Raw genomic sequence first — 15,007 nt, forward strand, 5'->3', positions numbered from 1 at the left:
GGGGCATGGGGTGGTCAATGCAACCCCCATCTCAATGCAGCAGGGCATGGGGTGGTCAATGCAACCCCCACCTCAATGCAGCAGGGCATGGGGTGGTCGGTGCAACCCCCCACCCTGTGCAGCAGGACGTGGGGTGGTCGGTGCAACCCCCACCCCAATGCAGCGGGGCACAGGGTACTGAGCTGGGCTGGCCGGAGGAGGTCGATGCAGCCCCCACCCCATGCAGCGGGACGCATGGTGGTCAGTGCAACCACCACCCCATGCAGCGGGACGTGGGGTGGTCAATGTAGCCCCCACCCTCTGCAGCAGGACTCGGGGTGGTTGTTGCAACCCCTACTCCGTGCAGCGGGACATGGGGGAATCCTGGGGTGGGGCTGGCTGGGGGTGGTCACTGCAACCCCCACCCCGTGCAGCAGGGCACGGGGTACCGGGCTGGGTGGGCCAGGGTGGTCAATGCAACCCCAACTCCATGCAGCAGGACGTGGAGTGGTCAGTGCAACCCCCATCCCATGCAGCAGGACGTGGGGTGCTCAATGCAAACCCACCCCACGCAGCAGAACACGGGACATCCTGGGCTGAGCTGGCTGGGGGGAGCTGGTTAGTGCAAGCCCCGCAGGCGCTGGGCGCTGGTGTCCTCGGCCAGGAGACGGTTAAAGGCAGCGCCTGCCTGCGTGCTGTTTGTGACACCCTGGGAATGCTGCGCTGGCAGCGCCGGGATTTGAGCTGCCCTTTGGGTGTCTGGCCGGCCAAAAGGGACGGGGCGGAGGGAGGCGAAAACGCGGGGCTGACCGAACGTCTGGGATCCGCCTGAAAGGCCCGTTTGTGAGCGGCTGCCTCAAAAACCTGCGTTTTTGTCTGGGCGGTCCTCTGGCGTTTGCCACATGGTGATTTTGAGGTATTTGACAAATCATACAAACCAGCTCAGGAAATTCTTCAGACGCTAATAGTAACAGAGGATGCATAATAAGCTCGCCCGAGGTCTGGTGCATATACAGACACATACATAGGGTTTTTTTATATTTGCTTACATTCATACTGAAATTACTGATTTCAATATGCAGATCTTTCTCTAGTTAATCCCAACCCCGGTAATAGTTATGACTAAGGATTCCTGTAAGTTTGACTAGACATTTCTAAAACACTTTCTGACTCCACTGACGAGTCAGATTTGTGCAGTTCCAAATGCCAGCTTGGACGCTGGGTTATCCGTTGGGTTTGTGAGTTGGACCGTGTCCTGTAGTTCTCATCTAACATTTGTGAAATGATTGTTTGCAGCCTGTTTTATGGGAAAAGCGAAGAAATTCAGTGGCTTGGCCGGGGTTGCATGGAATAGTATGAGTGGGGCCAAGAACTGAACTTTCTTCCTTGCTTAATATTCCTGTGAATATTAACTAGTGTAGAGACTAACAAAAAATATCAATCAGTAAAGTATGCTGAAACCTGTTAGCAATGTCTGCATGTGGTGTGCTTGACTTGATCTTGCTGTGGTTTTCTTCCTTGTCTCTTTTCTTTTCACTCCTTAACTCAGATGGTGCCAGCTTCCTACCTTCAGGCCATGGAAGCTTCTAACTGGCATCCTAAAAAAACTATTGCCAGATCTTTGCAACATAAGGCTGCACAGGGATTGCTGCTGAATTACAGCCAGCTCTGCAGTGCATCAAAATAAGTTCATTTTCAAAGCAAAATAACTCTGCTGAAGAGTTTAGGGACAGAAGAGGGAAATGCAAAATAGGCCGAATGCGATTTATGGCATTTGAGCATGGCTGGAACAGCAAGGTTGCCGAAAAACTTAATTCTTAAGGATCACATCAGAGGAGTGCTTCCGCTGATGTCGTAAGGGGGGTTCAACTGAACACCGCACTTCTAGGTCTTTGTGATAGGCTATGTGTTAAAATGAAATGATGCAAAACAGCTGCTTGAATCCTTCATGCATGCAAGGCTAGTGTCCCCTGCCTCTTGGTGCGGCTCTTGCGCTGCAATTTCATTTGGAACTTCTTTGGGGTGAAACCTTGTTTAGAGGATGAGGAAATGTGAATCTCTTGCTTACTGGTGAGGAGAGTCCCTGGTTCTCATCCCTGCTCCCAGGAGAGTTTCTGAAGGGAAAACAGAGCTGCTGGACCAGCGCTTGGACCCAAGAGTCCCTAGGCTAGGGCATTGCAAGCTGTGCTAGAAGTGAATGCTTTGCCCACCGGATATCTGCATGAAGGGGAAGCGATTCCAGCGTCTCCTCTTGCTAAACAAAACGATGCAGATGTATTCTGGCGAGGACCCTGCTGCCTTGTTGGTTTGATCGACCCCCCCGGATGCCAACGGGACTGGAGCCCAGCATCAAGAGGCTTAGACCGTGGTGCCTCTGCATCCCTGGGAAGCTTGCCATGAAACTGGGAGCTCTGTACAGAGCACACTCACTGTCTTTTGGGTTTTGTTTTTTTTTTTTGATCATACCTTCCGTTTGGTCAAATTAACACAGAGCTAAATTCAATCAGTGACAAAAGCTGGGCCTGCAGATTTAAGGCTTGGAGGTGAAAGAGGGATTAAAGAAATGTTGTAACCGCGTTGGGCTCTGGAGTTCTTGCTGGATTTTTCCCTTGGGTATGGTATAGATGTGCGTAGGTGTTTCCGAGATGGTATTTTCAGCTTGTCCTCTGCCTTTCTTGGTTACTGCCGGTGGAAGTTAGCGTGGGACCTTCTAAAAAGGTGTAGGAGTCCTGGGCGCTTGTAACAAGTTGGATGAATGTTTGCAGCCTGGTTGAAATGGAAAAACTCTGTCTTGCGGAGAAACAGGAAGGCGGGAGGGAACTGCTGGTGAGCACTTGGATGCGTGGCGATAGGGAAGTTTGCCCCAGACAGCTTCCAGAGAAACTCTGGCTGTTATTCCTGAATGAAGACTTGCTTTACCGTTGTCCCCTTATTTTTCTTTTTCTGCCTAGTAGAGTTTAGCTCACGCTCTTAGATTGTACTTTACTAAATACCCTTTAATTAAAAGGAAAAGTTACATTTAACAGTGATGGTTCTAAGAGCCAGTTAGCTTTTCCCTGGCTGCTTAATCATTCCCTGCATGTCATCATCCCAGGAGACCAGCGCTTTCGCCTAATAATTAGGGCTCAAGCAGTACAAACCAGTTACGATTTGCCAAATAATTAATAAGGGCGACATCTCTTTGAAGTATCACTGTGCTCATTAAGAGCTAGGGGATTCTGTGTATAAATCCTGGAGTCAGAGCCAGTATTTGTCAAAATCAAGAGTTTTTTGCTTCAGCTGCAGGACTCTGGAAGCTGGGTGGACAAGGAGGGAGTGATAGGACTTCTCCAGCCAGGCTGGGTGGGTTTCCGCAGTGGTGCTTAAACACGTGGGCTGGGGTATGCCGGGATCTTGGCTCCTGTATTTTGCTGCAAGGAGATAGGAGAGAAGCAYGGTCTCTTTTGTGCTTCTAGCTGCTTGTCCTAAAATTTCTGCTGCACAGGAAAGGGCCTCCTTGCTCCTCCCCACAAAATAGCCTGAAAGGGTCCTGGGTGCGGAGGGTGGGAAATGGTGGGAATAGTCCACCTGCTTTATTCTCCCCCTGCTTTACTCTGCATTTGCTTTTTCCTGTAAACAGACTTCAGTCTCTATCCCCCTGGGTCCTAGCGAGCGCTGGCTTAGAGACTCGGGTTACGCCTGCAGATTTGGCTCTCGCAGTGCGGTGTGCTGCCCGGAGAGCTCTTACGAGCCTTTTCCTTCCCTGATACGTCTGTTAGAGACCAAAAAGCCGTGCAGTAATTCTCTGTGTGAAGGAAAAATCTGGGTTCCTAACCCAGGTCTTGCATGCTGCAGCTTTGACAGAGCTCAGCCTGTTATGAGTTTGCGTGGAGGCTTGTAAATCACTCAGACTCACTAAAGGTTCAAGGTGACTGAATAACGTAGACTGGAAGTATTGCTGTTGGTGCCTAACCCAGGGAAAATGCTCGTTTATTGTCCTGAGAAATGTCTCCTTTCTGTCTCTAACCCGCATGCTTGTGTTACCCTGAGATTTGAACAACTCCTGCCTAATGCATGTATTTTTACATCCCTGCATGGTGGGGGACAGCCACCGTCCCCAGATCAGGGGTGGGGAAACCGAAGCACCGTATGTCTGTGGTGGAGGAAGGATTGGTCATGAGTCTCCCTTGACACAAGCTGACTTCCAAACCGTAGCATAGACTTTCTGGTTTTAGGAAAAAAAAAAAAAAAAAGKGGGGGKCAATAAATTTTGGGAAATGGGAAATTACCCATTTCCTTTACGCTCAGTGGCTGAAGTACCGTGGGCTCATAGCGCGTGAAGTGTGTGTGAGTTGTGCTGGTGGTGCATGTTATTTTGTTGTTCCAAAGGCATCAACAACCCGGCAGGGTCTGTGTGTATCACGCTGACCTGGAAATGGCTCTGGCAAAGGCTGCGCGATTAACTCAAGCTGTTTTTCCTGTGTAATCAGTGGTCCTGATTAAGGGATGTTTGTTTCTTCTCCCCGCAGACATGCTGTGTGTATATTCTACCTAGTTCTCCGTGCCCTGGACACCGTAGAGGACGACATGACCATCAGCTTGGACATAAAGGTCCCAATGCTGCACGAGTTCCACTCCTATCTCTATCAACCAGAGTGGAAATACATGGAGAGCAAGGAGAAGGACCGGCAGGTGCTTGAGGACTTCCCAACGGTAAGGCATCCACCTCCTTGCTTCAGGGCTTCCTGAGCCCATTTAGTCCCTGACGACCCAATAACTCTTCAGAAGAAGAAGGAAGCAGGAGAAATGGATGATGGAGCTCATGTGGTTGCTAAATGCTAGGTTTGCTCTGAAGCAAGTTGCAAAACTAGTTGTTGCCAGTCATTGTAACCCATTTTTTTTCCCTAGAAACATCTCTTACTGGCCTTAGTGAAGGAGTGGGAATTGCTGATGTTTGCTTGAGAGTTAGCTAGTACTCCTCTGCATGCCCAAACATGGGAAGCAGAGCAGCAGATAGTTCGTTATCTCTACAGCTAAACAACTGGAATTGAGTGTTTTTCAGCTGTTACGTGGAAGGCAGTGATTTAAAAGAAGAGCCTGTGCATTTTTCTACCCAAGAAGCTCTGTAGCCACTGTGATAGCATCTGAGTTGTATGTGTGGAGGACAAGTCATGTGCAGGTGGGGCAGGATGCACAGCTGGAGTAACAAACATTGTGCAACTCTGTATATGAGCCAGAGATACCTGACTCCCTGAAAATGCCAACTAGAAATGGCATTTTGCCTCTGCTGCTGGAAGGGTAAATGAGTGTCACATTGCAGAGAATGGTTTATTTTGTTTCCCGACGCTGTAGAGCATGTGTATTTTATGAGTTTGCTATCCTATTACCATAACAGATAGGGAGATGAGAAAAGCTTCTTTGGCATCCGGCCGCAGAGGGAGCAGTGTTTGCAGTGTCCTGCAGACTCTGCTCTTGATTTATAGGAGTCTGGAGCTCCTTTAGTGTAGCATATCAAATAAAAAACTTCTTCCCTGTTCATAACCATACAGGACCCTTCCATTTATCACAGAGAGCCTACCTCTCTGCTAGTGGACTAAACAGTATTAAGATCCTTTCTCTGACCCTTAGGCCAGCTGGTACAGTCTGACCGTGTCCAAACTATTAAACTCTCTTAGCTCCTAGAAGTGGCTGCATCCCAAACTATCCTTGAGAAATGCTTTCTGGCCCATTTTAATCCCTAAACTCTGCCTGGGGAATGTTTGGGTCAGTGCTAGTTGACTTGGGTCAAAAGCACGTCGGGGGCTATACTAACAATGTAGCTGTGTAGGCGATGGAGCCTGTGCTCTGTAATTATTTAATTTACTAGTCTGGAGGTAGCTGTAGGGTTGTGGACCTGTGCTGTATGGGCTGAAGACGGCATGCAGCTGCGCTGGGACAGCACCGCTTGTCCCAGGCGGAAGCTCTGGCTGCTGCTGGGTTTCAGTGAAGGCGGCATGATCAGAATCTTGCTGCTCTGAGATGCAGCATCTTCCAGCACCTCTGAGTTTCTGCAGGTGTACCTTACCCACACAGGGGAAAGCAAGCGGTCTGGCCAGTCATCCTGGAGGAGAATGGTCAAGCTGACAGCCAAAAAAGGAGACGCTGTGACTGAAGACAAGGCTAGGCTCTATCAGGTGGGGTTTCATACATCTGGTTTTAGTGAAGGCACAGGGACTGACCATTGGTGGACACTGCAGTCTTGCTGCGGCTCGTGTTAATTGAGAACAGCTGTTTTTTAAAAAAATCTATTTAAGAAGCAGTATAATTATCATGAGGAGCACTTCATCTTCTAAGGAAGTTCTGTTTTGATCAGCTTTTTGCCATTTTAAATTTAATCCACCCTTACCAGGCTTTCTCTAGTGGGAAGGGGACAGTTATTTAAAAAACAGATGTGTACTGGAAGTCTGATGCTCAGCCTGGGCTACCTGGAGATCAAGGGTTGAGATTTTCCCCCAAACATGCCGTGTTCCAAAAGTGAAGGAATTTGGGAATCTCTGTAATGTGGAGCTGGAATTTCAGAGGCTAGAGTAACACCTGGGCCAGCCAACAGCGGCTGTGTCCTGTCTAGGAGTGTTGTGTGCTGTAGGAGATCGCTGCGTCAGGGGATTCTCAATATACAGTGACAGAGACATGGTAGGTTTGCCAATGGCTTGTTACTTCAGGAGAGCTTTTCTGTTGGAAAGGTATTTAGAGAACTTCATTGCTGTCTTGGTTTGTATGTGTTACCAACTCTGACAATCTGAGTTCCCATTCAGATTTGATTTTAATACTCTTTGGTAGAGATGTATTCACAGACAGTGCTTCTCTGTTTAGTGGATTCAAGCCRTTGAAACTGAAGCAGAGCCAGCGTTCTCGTTTACAGACAGGGAGGCTGAGACACAGGATGAGGACATGCCAGCAGCAATGGATGGAGTTAGGAGTAGAGCCTGGAGCCGCGGTGGTGTTCGTATCTCAGCTGCAGTCCTTCAGATCGCTCCCTTTATCAGACACACACCCTGGGCTGGCTGTAGTTACCCACTGATGGAGAAGAGAGTTCAGGAGATGAAGGCACAATGAAACCTGGTGACCAGATGCTCTGCAGTTTTGGGCGCGGGGAGGACACACTTTTTATTTAGTTTGAGGACAACTGAGTCACTGAAGCATGTTACTGGAGATGCAGAAGAAGGATCTTCTGCATCCTCTGTTGCTTGATGCCTTCTCGGTTGCACAGAGGGCGCCTGTGTGCCCTGCAGAGCCAGAGCTGGAAAAGGCTAGGAAGAACAGAGCACCAGAAACCTTTGCTTTCTTTTCCAGGGGTTGGTTTGATGGTGCACTCTCATAAATGACAAAAAACAACTCTGTGCACCAAGTGTAACTAGTTTTGTCCTGTAACTCCCAGATGATACCAGTCCAAGGCCACAGAGTCTTACCAAAGATACTGCCATGTCTGATCTACTGCCAGAGATGATACTGTTTAGATTCAGAACATAACGAGCCTGTACTTTAAGGGCCTTGAAATTGCTCTCTTTGTGGGAGTTGTCCTAGATCTCTAGCCAGAGCAGGATAAGAGCCTGGTAAACAGTCGTCTTCTGGTCTGTTAATAAATGTTGAGATCTGCTTTTTCTCCTGACAATTGTCTTTGTTTTCTCTCGGTGGTTTGTGCTGTAGATTTCCTCAGAGTTTCGGAACCTGGCAAAGGTGTATCAGGATGTGATTTCAGATATTTGTCACAAGATGGGAGTCGGGATGGCAGAGTTCTTGGAGAAGAAGGTGGACTCTCAGCATGARTGGGATAAGGTAAGTCAACCTGGACATGAGAGCAGACAGAACATGAATAGTACAGTAGCCTTGTTGAAGCCTGCAGTTTTGCATGTACAACTTCCCTTCCCACCGTGAGCCGTTCCTTAATCCGGGGCAGCTGTGAATGAAGGCAAGTGTGGAAGACTTCACTGGTAGCTCGGCAGCAGGTTGGGTGTTCAATCTTGTCATGGAATAGGCTGGAGAGGGATCAGCGTCATGAATGAAGAAACAGCAGGGAACACCAAGAGACTAGGACTCAGGCAGTTTTGAAGAGTGGGATTGGCTCCAGACCGGGTGGAGATGCCTCCTCCAATAAAGAATTCACATCCAGGAACCTGAAACTTGGTGTTTTTCAGGTCCGTGCTTTCTCTGGGGAAAAGGTGGCAATGCCTAGCAGTTAGGGCATTCCTGTGGGAAGTTGGTTCAGCTGGGTGAGGGAGGCTGTGTGGGCTTGAAAAGGCTTTGAGAGACTGCAGCTGCTGGTCCTGTGGATGACATGATGATCATATGGGTTATTGCTAGGTCCTCTCTTGGCCCTGGAGCTCGTTAAATAAGGATGCAGACGTTCCTGCATTCCTCTGCTTTGCTGGCCCGGCTGCTCATTGAAATGCAGTCGGTCTTCCCTCTCCTCCGTGCATTTTGATGTCGCCCACTAGCATGTGTTCTGGATGACCTGTCATTTTAGCAGCTGTTCCCCTGTGGGCGATTTGGAAGCTTTTTTGAATTTGGCTGCTGGAAGTGGAGTGCCACTAACGTTGACAGGGAGAAATCCTTGGTGACGTTTGCTGGGCTTGGGAAAGTTGAGACATCGCAAGGAGGACCATGAAAACTTGCAGAAATCACACGTTAAATTACACCTGGGTGTTAATTCCATAAAAYGTCTGTAGTAAACAGCTGGTTTGTAACTGCTTATTTTACATTGTTTTTCTTTCTCTTCTTGGTGCCTCGCAGTATTGTCACTACGTTGCTGGGCTGGTGGGAATAGGCCTCTCCCGTCTCTTCTCTGCATCAGAGCTAGAAGATCCTATCGTTGGACAAGACACAGAGCTGGCAAATTCCATGGGCCTTTTCCTGCAGAAAACCAACATCATTCGTGACTATTTAGAGGATCAGCTGGAGGGAAGGGAATTCTGGCCCAGAGAGGTAAGGGAAAACACTGCTTTTGGACAAGCATTTCTGTTGTGCCTCCTTAGGGAATGCTTGTACTGTGCTAAGAACAGCTTGTGTGCAAAGACTGAAGATCCTGTTGTTGCTCGAATAGTTAGTTGCAACATCCTATTAAGAGAGTTCCTCCTAGAATTTCCTTTGGAAAAAACCCTGACTGTGGGGATTCCACAGCTTTTGTGAGTTTGTTCTTGTTCCTTAGCAGTCTTCGTACTTCTGTCTGAGGTCTCTAATGGATGTAGCTAACCAGCCGTGCTTTCCAAGACACCTGTCTCACAAATGCATTACAGGGCGCATAGCAGAAGGTGCACAGCTACAACTGTAGCCTCTGTCATGTCCCTTAAGTCAAAGTTAACAGGAGAGATTGACTGTCTAGTTTAATTTCATTAAGACTGTACAGCAAAACTCTGTTACATGACAAACGGTAACAGTCCCATGCACCTCCTTGATAATAAGAATTCTTCAAATGACAGCTAACAAGTTCCACATCTATCTAGAATTATGTAGGTACAGGTGTGGTGATGAGATGTCCCCCCACACTTCCAAGAGCTTGTTGGACAGCTTGTTTCCCCTCTATTAAGTTAGTTCTAGGAATGAGGGAGAGTAAGGCTGAGTGAGATCTCAAGARGTTACCTAGTCCATTCCCAAAGACAGGATCAGCTCTGCCTATGTCTGACAAATGCTTGTCCGACTGTTCTGAAAGCCCTACAAGGACAGCAATTCTCTTTCCTTCCGCACATGATGTATTACAGGGCTGACCTGTCTCATAAAATATTTCCTATGTCCAGCCTGATGCGTGAACTGTCTTTTCTTTGCCCTTCCTAAAGAACATGTGAAGATGAGTTGCTTTCTTTACTGTTTCTGTATATGAAGGCCACTGTCATGTCTCCGGAGACCTTCTTTCCTTCTTTTCTTTAGCCTAATAAGCCCTGATTCTTCAAGGCTTTTGTGGATCTCTGGTTCTTTTTGGTATCCTAGACCTCAGACTGTGCTGTTGTCTGTCTTATGGCATGAATGTACCTTCCAACTTGTGAGTCTTTGTCTGGGTGCTCAGGTTTGGAGCAGATATGCCAAGAAGCTCTCGGATCTTGCCAAACCAGAGAACATTGATATGGCTGTCCAGTGTCTGAATGAGCTGATCACCAACGCTCTCCACCATGTCCCTGATGTTCTCACGTACTTATCTCGCCTGAAAAACCAAAGTGTCTTCAACTTCTGTGCTATCCCTCAAGTAAGTTACTGCTTTCAGGTGGCTTAACGGGATCTCTTCTCCATTGTCTGCAGCCCTGCTGATGAGAGCTTGGGGGAGGGAGTACGTGTTGTGTCAGTATTAGCCTGTTTTATTCTCCTCCTCTTCTGTCTGTCGTTCCTGATGCCTGCTGTTTATGCTGTAGGTGAGATCTTGGCTCCACTCCAGAGCGTTTTGCCATTGATTTCACTAGGACCAAGATTATTCCCTTGGCAAGTTCTTTGCAAAGTAGTGAGGGCTCTTCTTTGTGTTTCTCCTTAGGTGATGGCTATTGCCACTCTGGCTGCCTGCTATAACAACAAGCAGGTGTTCAGGGGTGTAGTGAAGATCCGAAAGGGACAAGCTGTCACTCTAATGATGGATGCCACAAACATACAGGCTGTCAAAGCCATCATGTATCAGTATGTGGAAGAGGTAGGTTGAGTAGTTTGCGTTGAACAACTTCTGGCTGTACAYGTTCTTGCTGTGGATTTGGTAGTCCCTTGAAGACCCTTCTCTGCCCTTAGTACCTGTCATTTTGCTTCAGCTGCAATTGCAGAATGTGACTGAAATCAGGAGGTGCTGGATGAAGAACAAGGCCCCTTGGATATGGGAGATTCTGGGATGGGATTTGTCCTTGAATCTGTCAGTTCTTAGGTTATGTCTATACTAGTCAGTTCAGTGGGGCTGAGGCACAGTAATCCCTGGCATGGGTTTGGCCTGGAGCAACTAGGTGGTGCTCCAAGACAATTCAGGAGTTAGCACATATCAAGGACCATTGCCAATAGGCAGTTTAGATGTGACTGCCACATTCCAGAGGGCGACTTTGCTAGTGTGAATGTGACCAGATCCTGCTGCTTCACCTTGAGGCAGAGAATGGTCCCAGCTGGTTTGAATTTCCAGTATGGAGGTAGGGCCAGTGCACTCTTATTGGGACTGTGATCTAAGTCCCACTGCAGTCCCCAGCTCTTACTGGATGCATTACTCTTTCTGATGGGGTCTTGAGTTTCTAGGGATGCTGGTGCAACTTCAGCTTTCCTTGACTCTCATGATGAAGCCAATGGTCCCATTGAATAGGTTTAGCATAAAGTAAGACAGGGCACAAAGTTGGCAGGCAGTGACGGCAGTGGGGAAATATAGGAGGACACGTTCAAAAAGCATTCTCTAGGCTGGGCTATGAAGCAGCTGAGCAGCTGCAATCAGCTTTTGGAGGTGGCTCCTTTCAATTCCTGCCACCTAGGAAGAACAAGCATGAGTATGGCATCCCTGTCAGTGCACTGATGTGTTCCCTTGGTGCCTGCGTTAGGAGGCAGTGACTGAGGTCTTACCTTTCTTCTGGTCCAAAACAAGATGAGTCAGCTTCTACAGAGCCAGAGTTTCACTGCCTGGACTGAAGCAGACACAGAAAACTGTTCTAGCAATATATTTCTTCTAAGCAAGTTGCATCGTACCCTACCGACAGCTCCATAGCAGCAGTCTTTTATTGCTGTGCCCATAGTTGCAGCTAGCAATGTGATGTGCTTTTTGTTTTCTTAYGTGTATGGCAAAGAGTAAAAGAGGAACGGCTCTTCATAGGCTGTTCAAGCAGTGTGACTGTTGGCTTCAGGGTGCTGTGGATGCTAAAAGTTCACATGCAAAAACAACTGGTGGATGGATTCATGGGAAAAAAAAATTTGGTGAAGGCTGTTAAATGAAAAGACATCACTTCTGTGTCAGACAGACCCCGAGTCATGGGTTATTAGAGCTCCCTTTCTGGGCAAACTGACCCCCATGACGAAGGACAGTGATACTCAGCCCTGAGGAGGACCCTGCTGAGAAGCTCAAACAACTGTTGTTCTCTAAGACAATGGTGTTTCTGGAGGGATGATGCTCAGTAACCGTGGGGATTGTGGGGTTACCTGCTTTTCCTCACATGTCATCTGTTGACATAGAGATCAGGTCAAAGGTGGAGTCACCGCAGTGGATCCTAGCGGAGCACTGGTGGGAGATGTTCAACTCCTGTTGTGTGTGGGGGGGGTAGGTTTGCTTTGGGAGGGGTGAGGTTGTCTCCTCTTGTGTAAGCCTCCCCTTAGGCTCATGCAGATGTATTGAAGACCATGCAGTTATCTGATCGAGATGGCTGTCTCCTGGTAATCACACTGATTGCTGGTAGTGCTGACATGTCCTCACTGGTTTGGGGTGGATTACAGCACATAAGCCATGAGGATTGCTGGGCAAGAACCACTCATCCCAGCAATGCCAGTTGTGGCTGATAGCCCGGGGGTTGGGCTTGGGGCCRTGTGGTCCATCTTCCATCATGGGCTGCCCTCAAGAGGCTGCCTGGCTTAATGCACTTCTCAAGGGAAATGAGAAACTGCCTTGCTGCATCTGGACATCCCTTTCAGCTGGATCTCGCTTCACATGCAGGTTTCTAGCACTCCATGGGTGAGGTTACTCTTGAGGAGAGAGTGCTCTGAAGCTTCCTCATCCATGTGGTGGTCCCATTCCCCTCCTCAACCTTGGGTCAAAACAGTTGTTTCTCTTTACCTCTCCCCAGATCTACCAGAAGATACCGAGCACGGACCCTTCGTCCAACAAGACGCAGCAGATCATCGCCTCCATCCGCGCCATGAGCTTGCCCAGCGGCCCCATGGCGTCGCGTCACCACTACTCCCCCATCTACTTGTCGTGCGCCATGCTCCTGGCAGCTCTCAGCTGGCAGTACCTGAGCACCGTGTCGAAGGCTGCCGAGGAGTACGTCCAGACGGGCGAGAACTGAGAGCGGGCGGGTGGTGGGAGAGACGTTTGGCGGATGGGCAGCGGAGGGAGGATGCTCTTTGCCCCCTTCCCATGGGGATGGCTGAGCAGTGGGATCCTCGCGGGCCCCTGTGCTGCGAAGAGGATGGGACGCTGGAGCAGGCTGCGCTGGGCTGGAGTCTGGGGTGATGGTGTGGCATTTGCAGACTCTGCTCCTCACCTCTCTTCCTGTCTGGTCGGATGGTTACAAATGCCAATTGGAGTCTTACTGTTTGAGGTTGATTTTTTTTTTTTTTTCCCTCCTTTCCTGTTGGACAGTTTACCTGAATTTTTGGTTAGGATGGTTTTAAATAGAAACTCCAGTTGCCTCTTTCCTTGCTTGGGATTTGACACACCCTCCCCAGTTCAAAGCGATGTGATGGGATCCTCTTCCCTATCATCGCCCCCGGTGCATGCTCTGCACTGGAAGGACACAGAAGGCTCTGGCATCAGCCAGGAACTTAATACACTTTCTTACACAAGGGAAAGTGGTGACTGTTTTCTGACCCCCTGGCCTAAGCTGGTTACAGTCCTGCAGCCTGGAAGGGAGCAGAGGCAATCTTTATATTTCTGTTCTTGAGCTGAAGGAGACTGCTAGGCTTGAAACAGAAGAGCTTTTACATCCAATACCTTGGAGGTGCAATAACTATCCACTTTTTAATGTGCTCCTGGCTGACAGCCACCTATTCCATCTCCTGCTGTCTGACAAGTGGCACTGCGCAATTGCAAAGCTTTGTATTTTAGCAGCTGTGGAGGTGCTGACATGGAGGAGGTGAAGGGGGCCTACATGGCTCTGAGCTAATAATCCTGTGCCCAGCTCCAGTGCAGCCACATCCCCTTCCCTGTACAGTCTGGGCTCTGCACTGCTCCTTCAGCCCACCCCAGCGCTCAGGCAAGGAGGGAGATGCCACCCTCAGGCAAGGGCCTGCTGCAGCTGAGGCAGAGCATGGCAGGGAGATGCCACCCACACCATCACAGCAGAGCCCGATGCCTCTGCAAAGTGGAGGGATGAGGATTCACACCATGTTGTCCTGCATGGACACAAGAGATGATACTTTTAGGGGCCTTGTGACAGTGGCTGCCCTGAAAACCAGCTGTGGTCACTGTAGGGCTGGGAATGCTGGAGACACCAAGAGGTGCAGGGGCAGGTTCCCTGGCTCGCTTGGYTCCAGCTGGTGATGCTTGGGGTTAGTCTGACACATAAAACTGGAAGAGCCTTCCACTGCTTTTTGAAACAGAGTAGGCTGGTTTTACTTCAAAGAGGCCATAGTCCTTTCAGGAATAGCAGGGGAGGGAAGAGTAAACACTTTAAAGGGAAGTCTTGTTTTTCCTGGGGAGGGTTTTTGTTTTCAGTGTCCTTACTCCCTCCTGCTGCTGCTTTGACTTTGTGTACAGGATAACAGCCTGGGTCCTGATGCGGGATGGAGCACAACCTACCAGGTGAAGTGAGCTGGCCTTTGCAAGGCCGAGTCCCCCACGAGCAGACTGTTACTCAAAGGGAGGGGGATCCTCTACTCCACAAGTACTGGTGTAGATAGTTTTAAGCAGTTGTTCAAAAAAAAACAAAAAATAAACAAAAAATAAACAAAAAACACATTGCGGTAGCTCTCTTTGTGCAGCTTCCTGTCTTGTTAAAATTAAAGTCTTCTTTGGAAAAAAGGAAAAAAATGCAGCCTTGAGTGTTTTTTTTTTTCCCCCCCCTCCCAGCTGTAATTTCTGTAGTGCTGGTACCTAGCACTGCAGTAGCAGTGACAACTTTGTGTCCCCACTTTCCTGGTTCTTGAGCTGTCAATCTGAAGCCCTAAGTCCMTACCAGGAAATCAAGAAGGGCCTGCATCTTGCCCTGCCATCATCATCAACAGTGGCAGAGGGTGCACTTAAAGGATGCAGTTTGCAGAGATGCCAGCTGCAGTCCTGGCTTCATCCTTGTCCATGGTGAAGCACCTTCCACCTTACTGAGGCCTCAGTAGCTGCCCAGGAGTCAGCAYAGGTCCAAGGCAGTGGCTGCACCTACCTGCTTGACAGTAACCCTGTCACTGCTATGGTGAGAGGACAGGGCTGGGA

The 15,007-nt window shown here is 48.9% G+C and overlaps 1 protein-coding gene across 2 annotated transcripts in view; it reads left to right on the forward strand.

Moving 5' to 3' along the window:
- The window catches only part of FDFT1 (farnesyl-diphosphate farnesyltransferase 1), a 16,313-nt gene extending 1,759 nt beyond the window's left edge, over positions 1 to 14,554 (forward strand). The window contains exons 1-7 of one of the 2 annotated variants that reach the window (XM_026061103.1): positions 4,491 to 4,671; positions 7,645 to 7,773; positions 8,728 to 8,919; positions 9,995 to 10,171; positions 10,451 to 10,603; positions 12,705 to 12,901; positions 14,339 to 14,554. In XM_026061103.1, the coding sequence (XP_025916888.1) occupies positions 4,546 to 4,671; positions 7,645 to 7,773; positions 8,728 to 8,919; positions 9,995 to 10,171; positions 10,451 to 10,603; positions 12,705 to 12,901; positions 14,339 to 14,387 (1,023 nt within the window). In that variant the 5' untranslated portion in view covers positions 4,491 to 4,545 and the 3' untranslated portion in view covers positions 14,388 to 14,554. Of the gene's footprint in view, positions 1 to 4,490; positions 4,672 to 7,644; positions 7,774 to 8,727; positions 8,920 to 9,994; positions 10,172 to 10,450; positions 10,604 to 12,704 lie in introns of those variants that run through there. The other variant, XM_026061102.1, reaches the window with a different exon arrangement.
- Positions 14,555 to 15,007: the final 453 nt, after the last annotated feature.

Source organism: Apteryx rowi, unplaced genomic scaffold (assembly GCF_003343035.1).
Source record: "Apteryx rowi isolate R43461 unplaced genomic scaffold, aptRow1 scaffold_176, whole genome shotgun sequence".
NCBI lineage: Eukaryota > Metazoa > Chordata > Aves > Apterygiformes > Apterygidae > Apteryx > Apteryx rowi.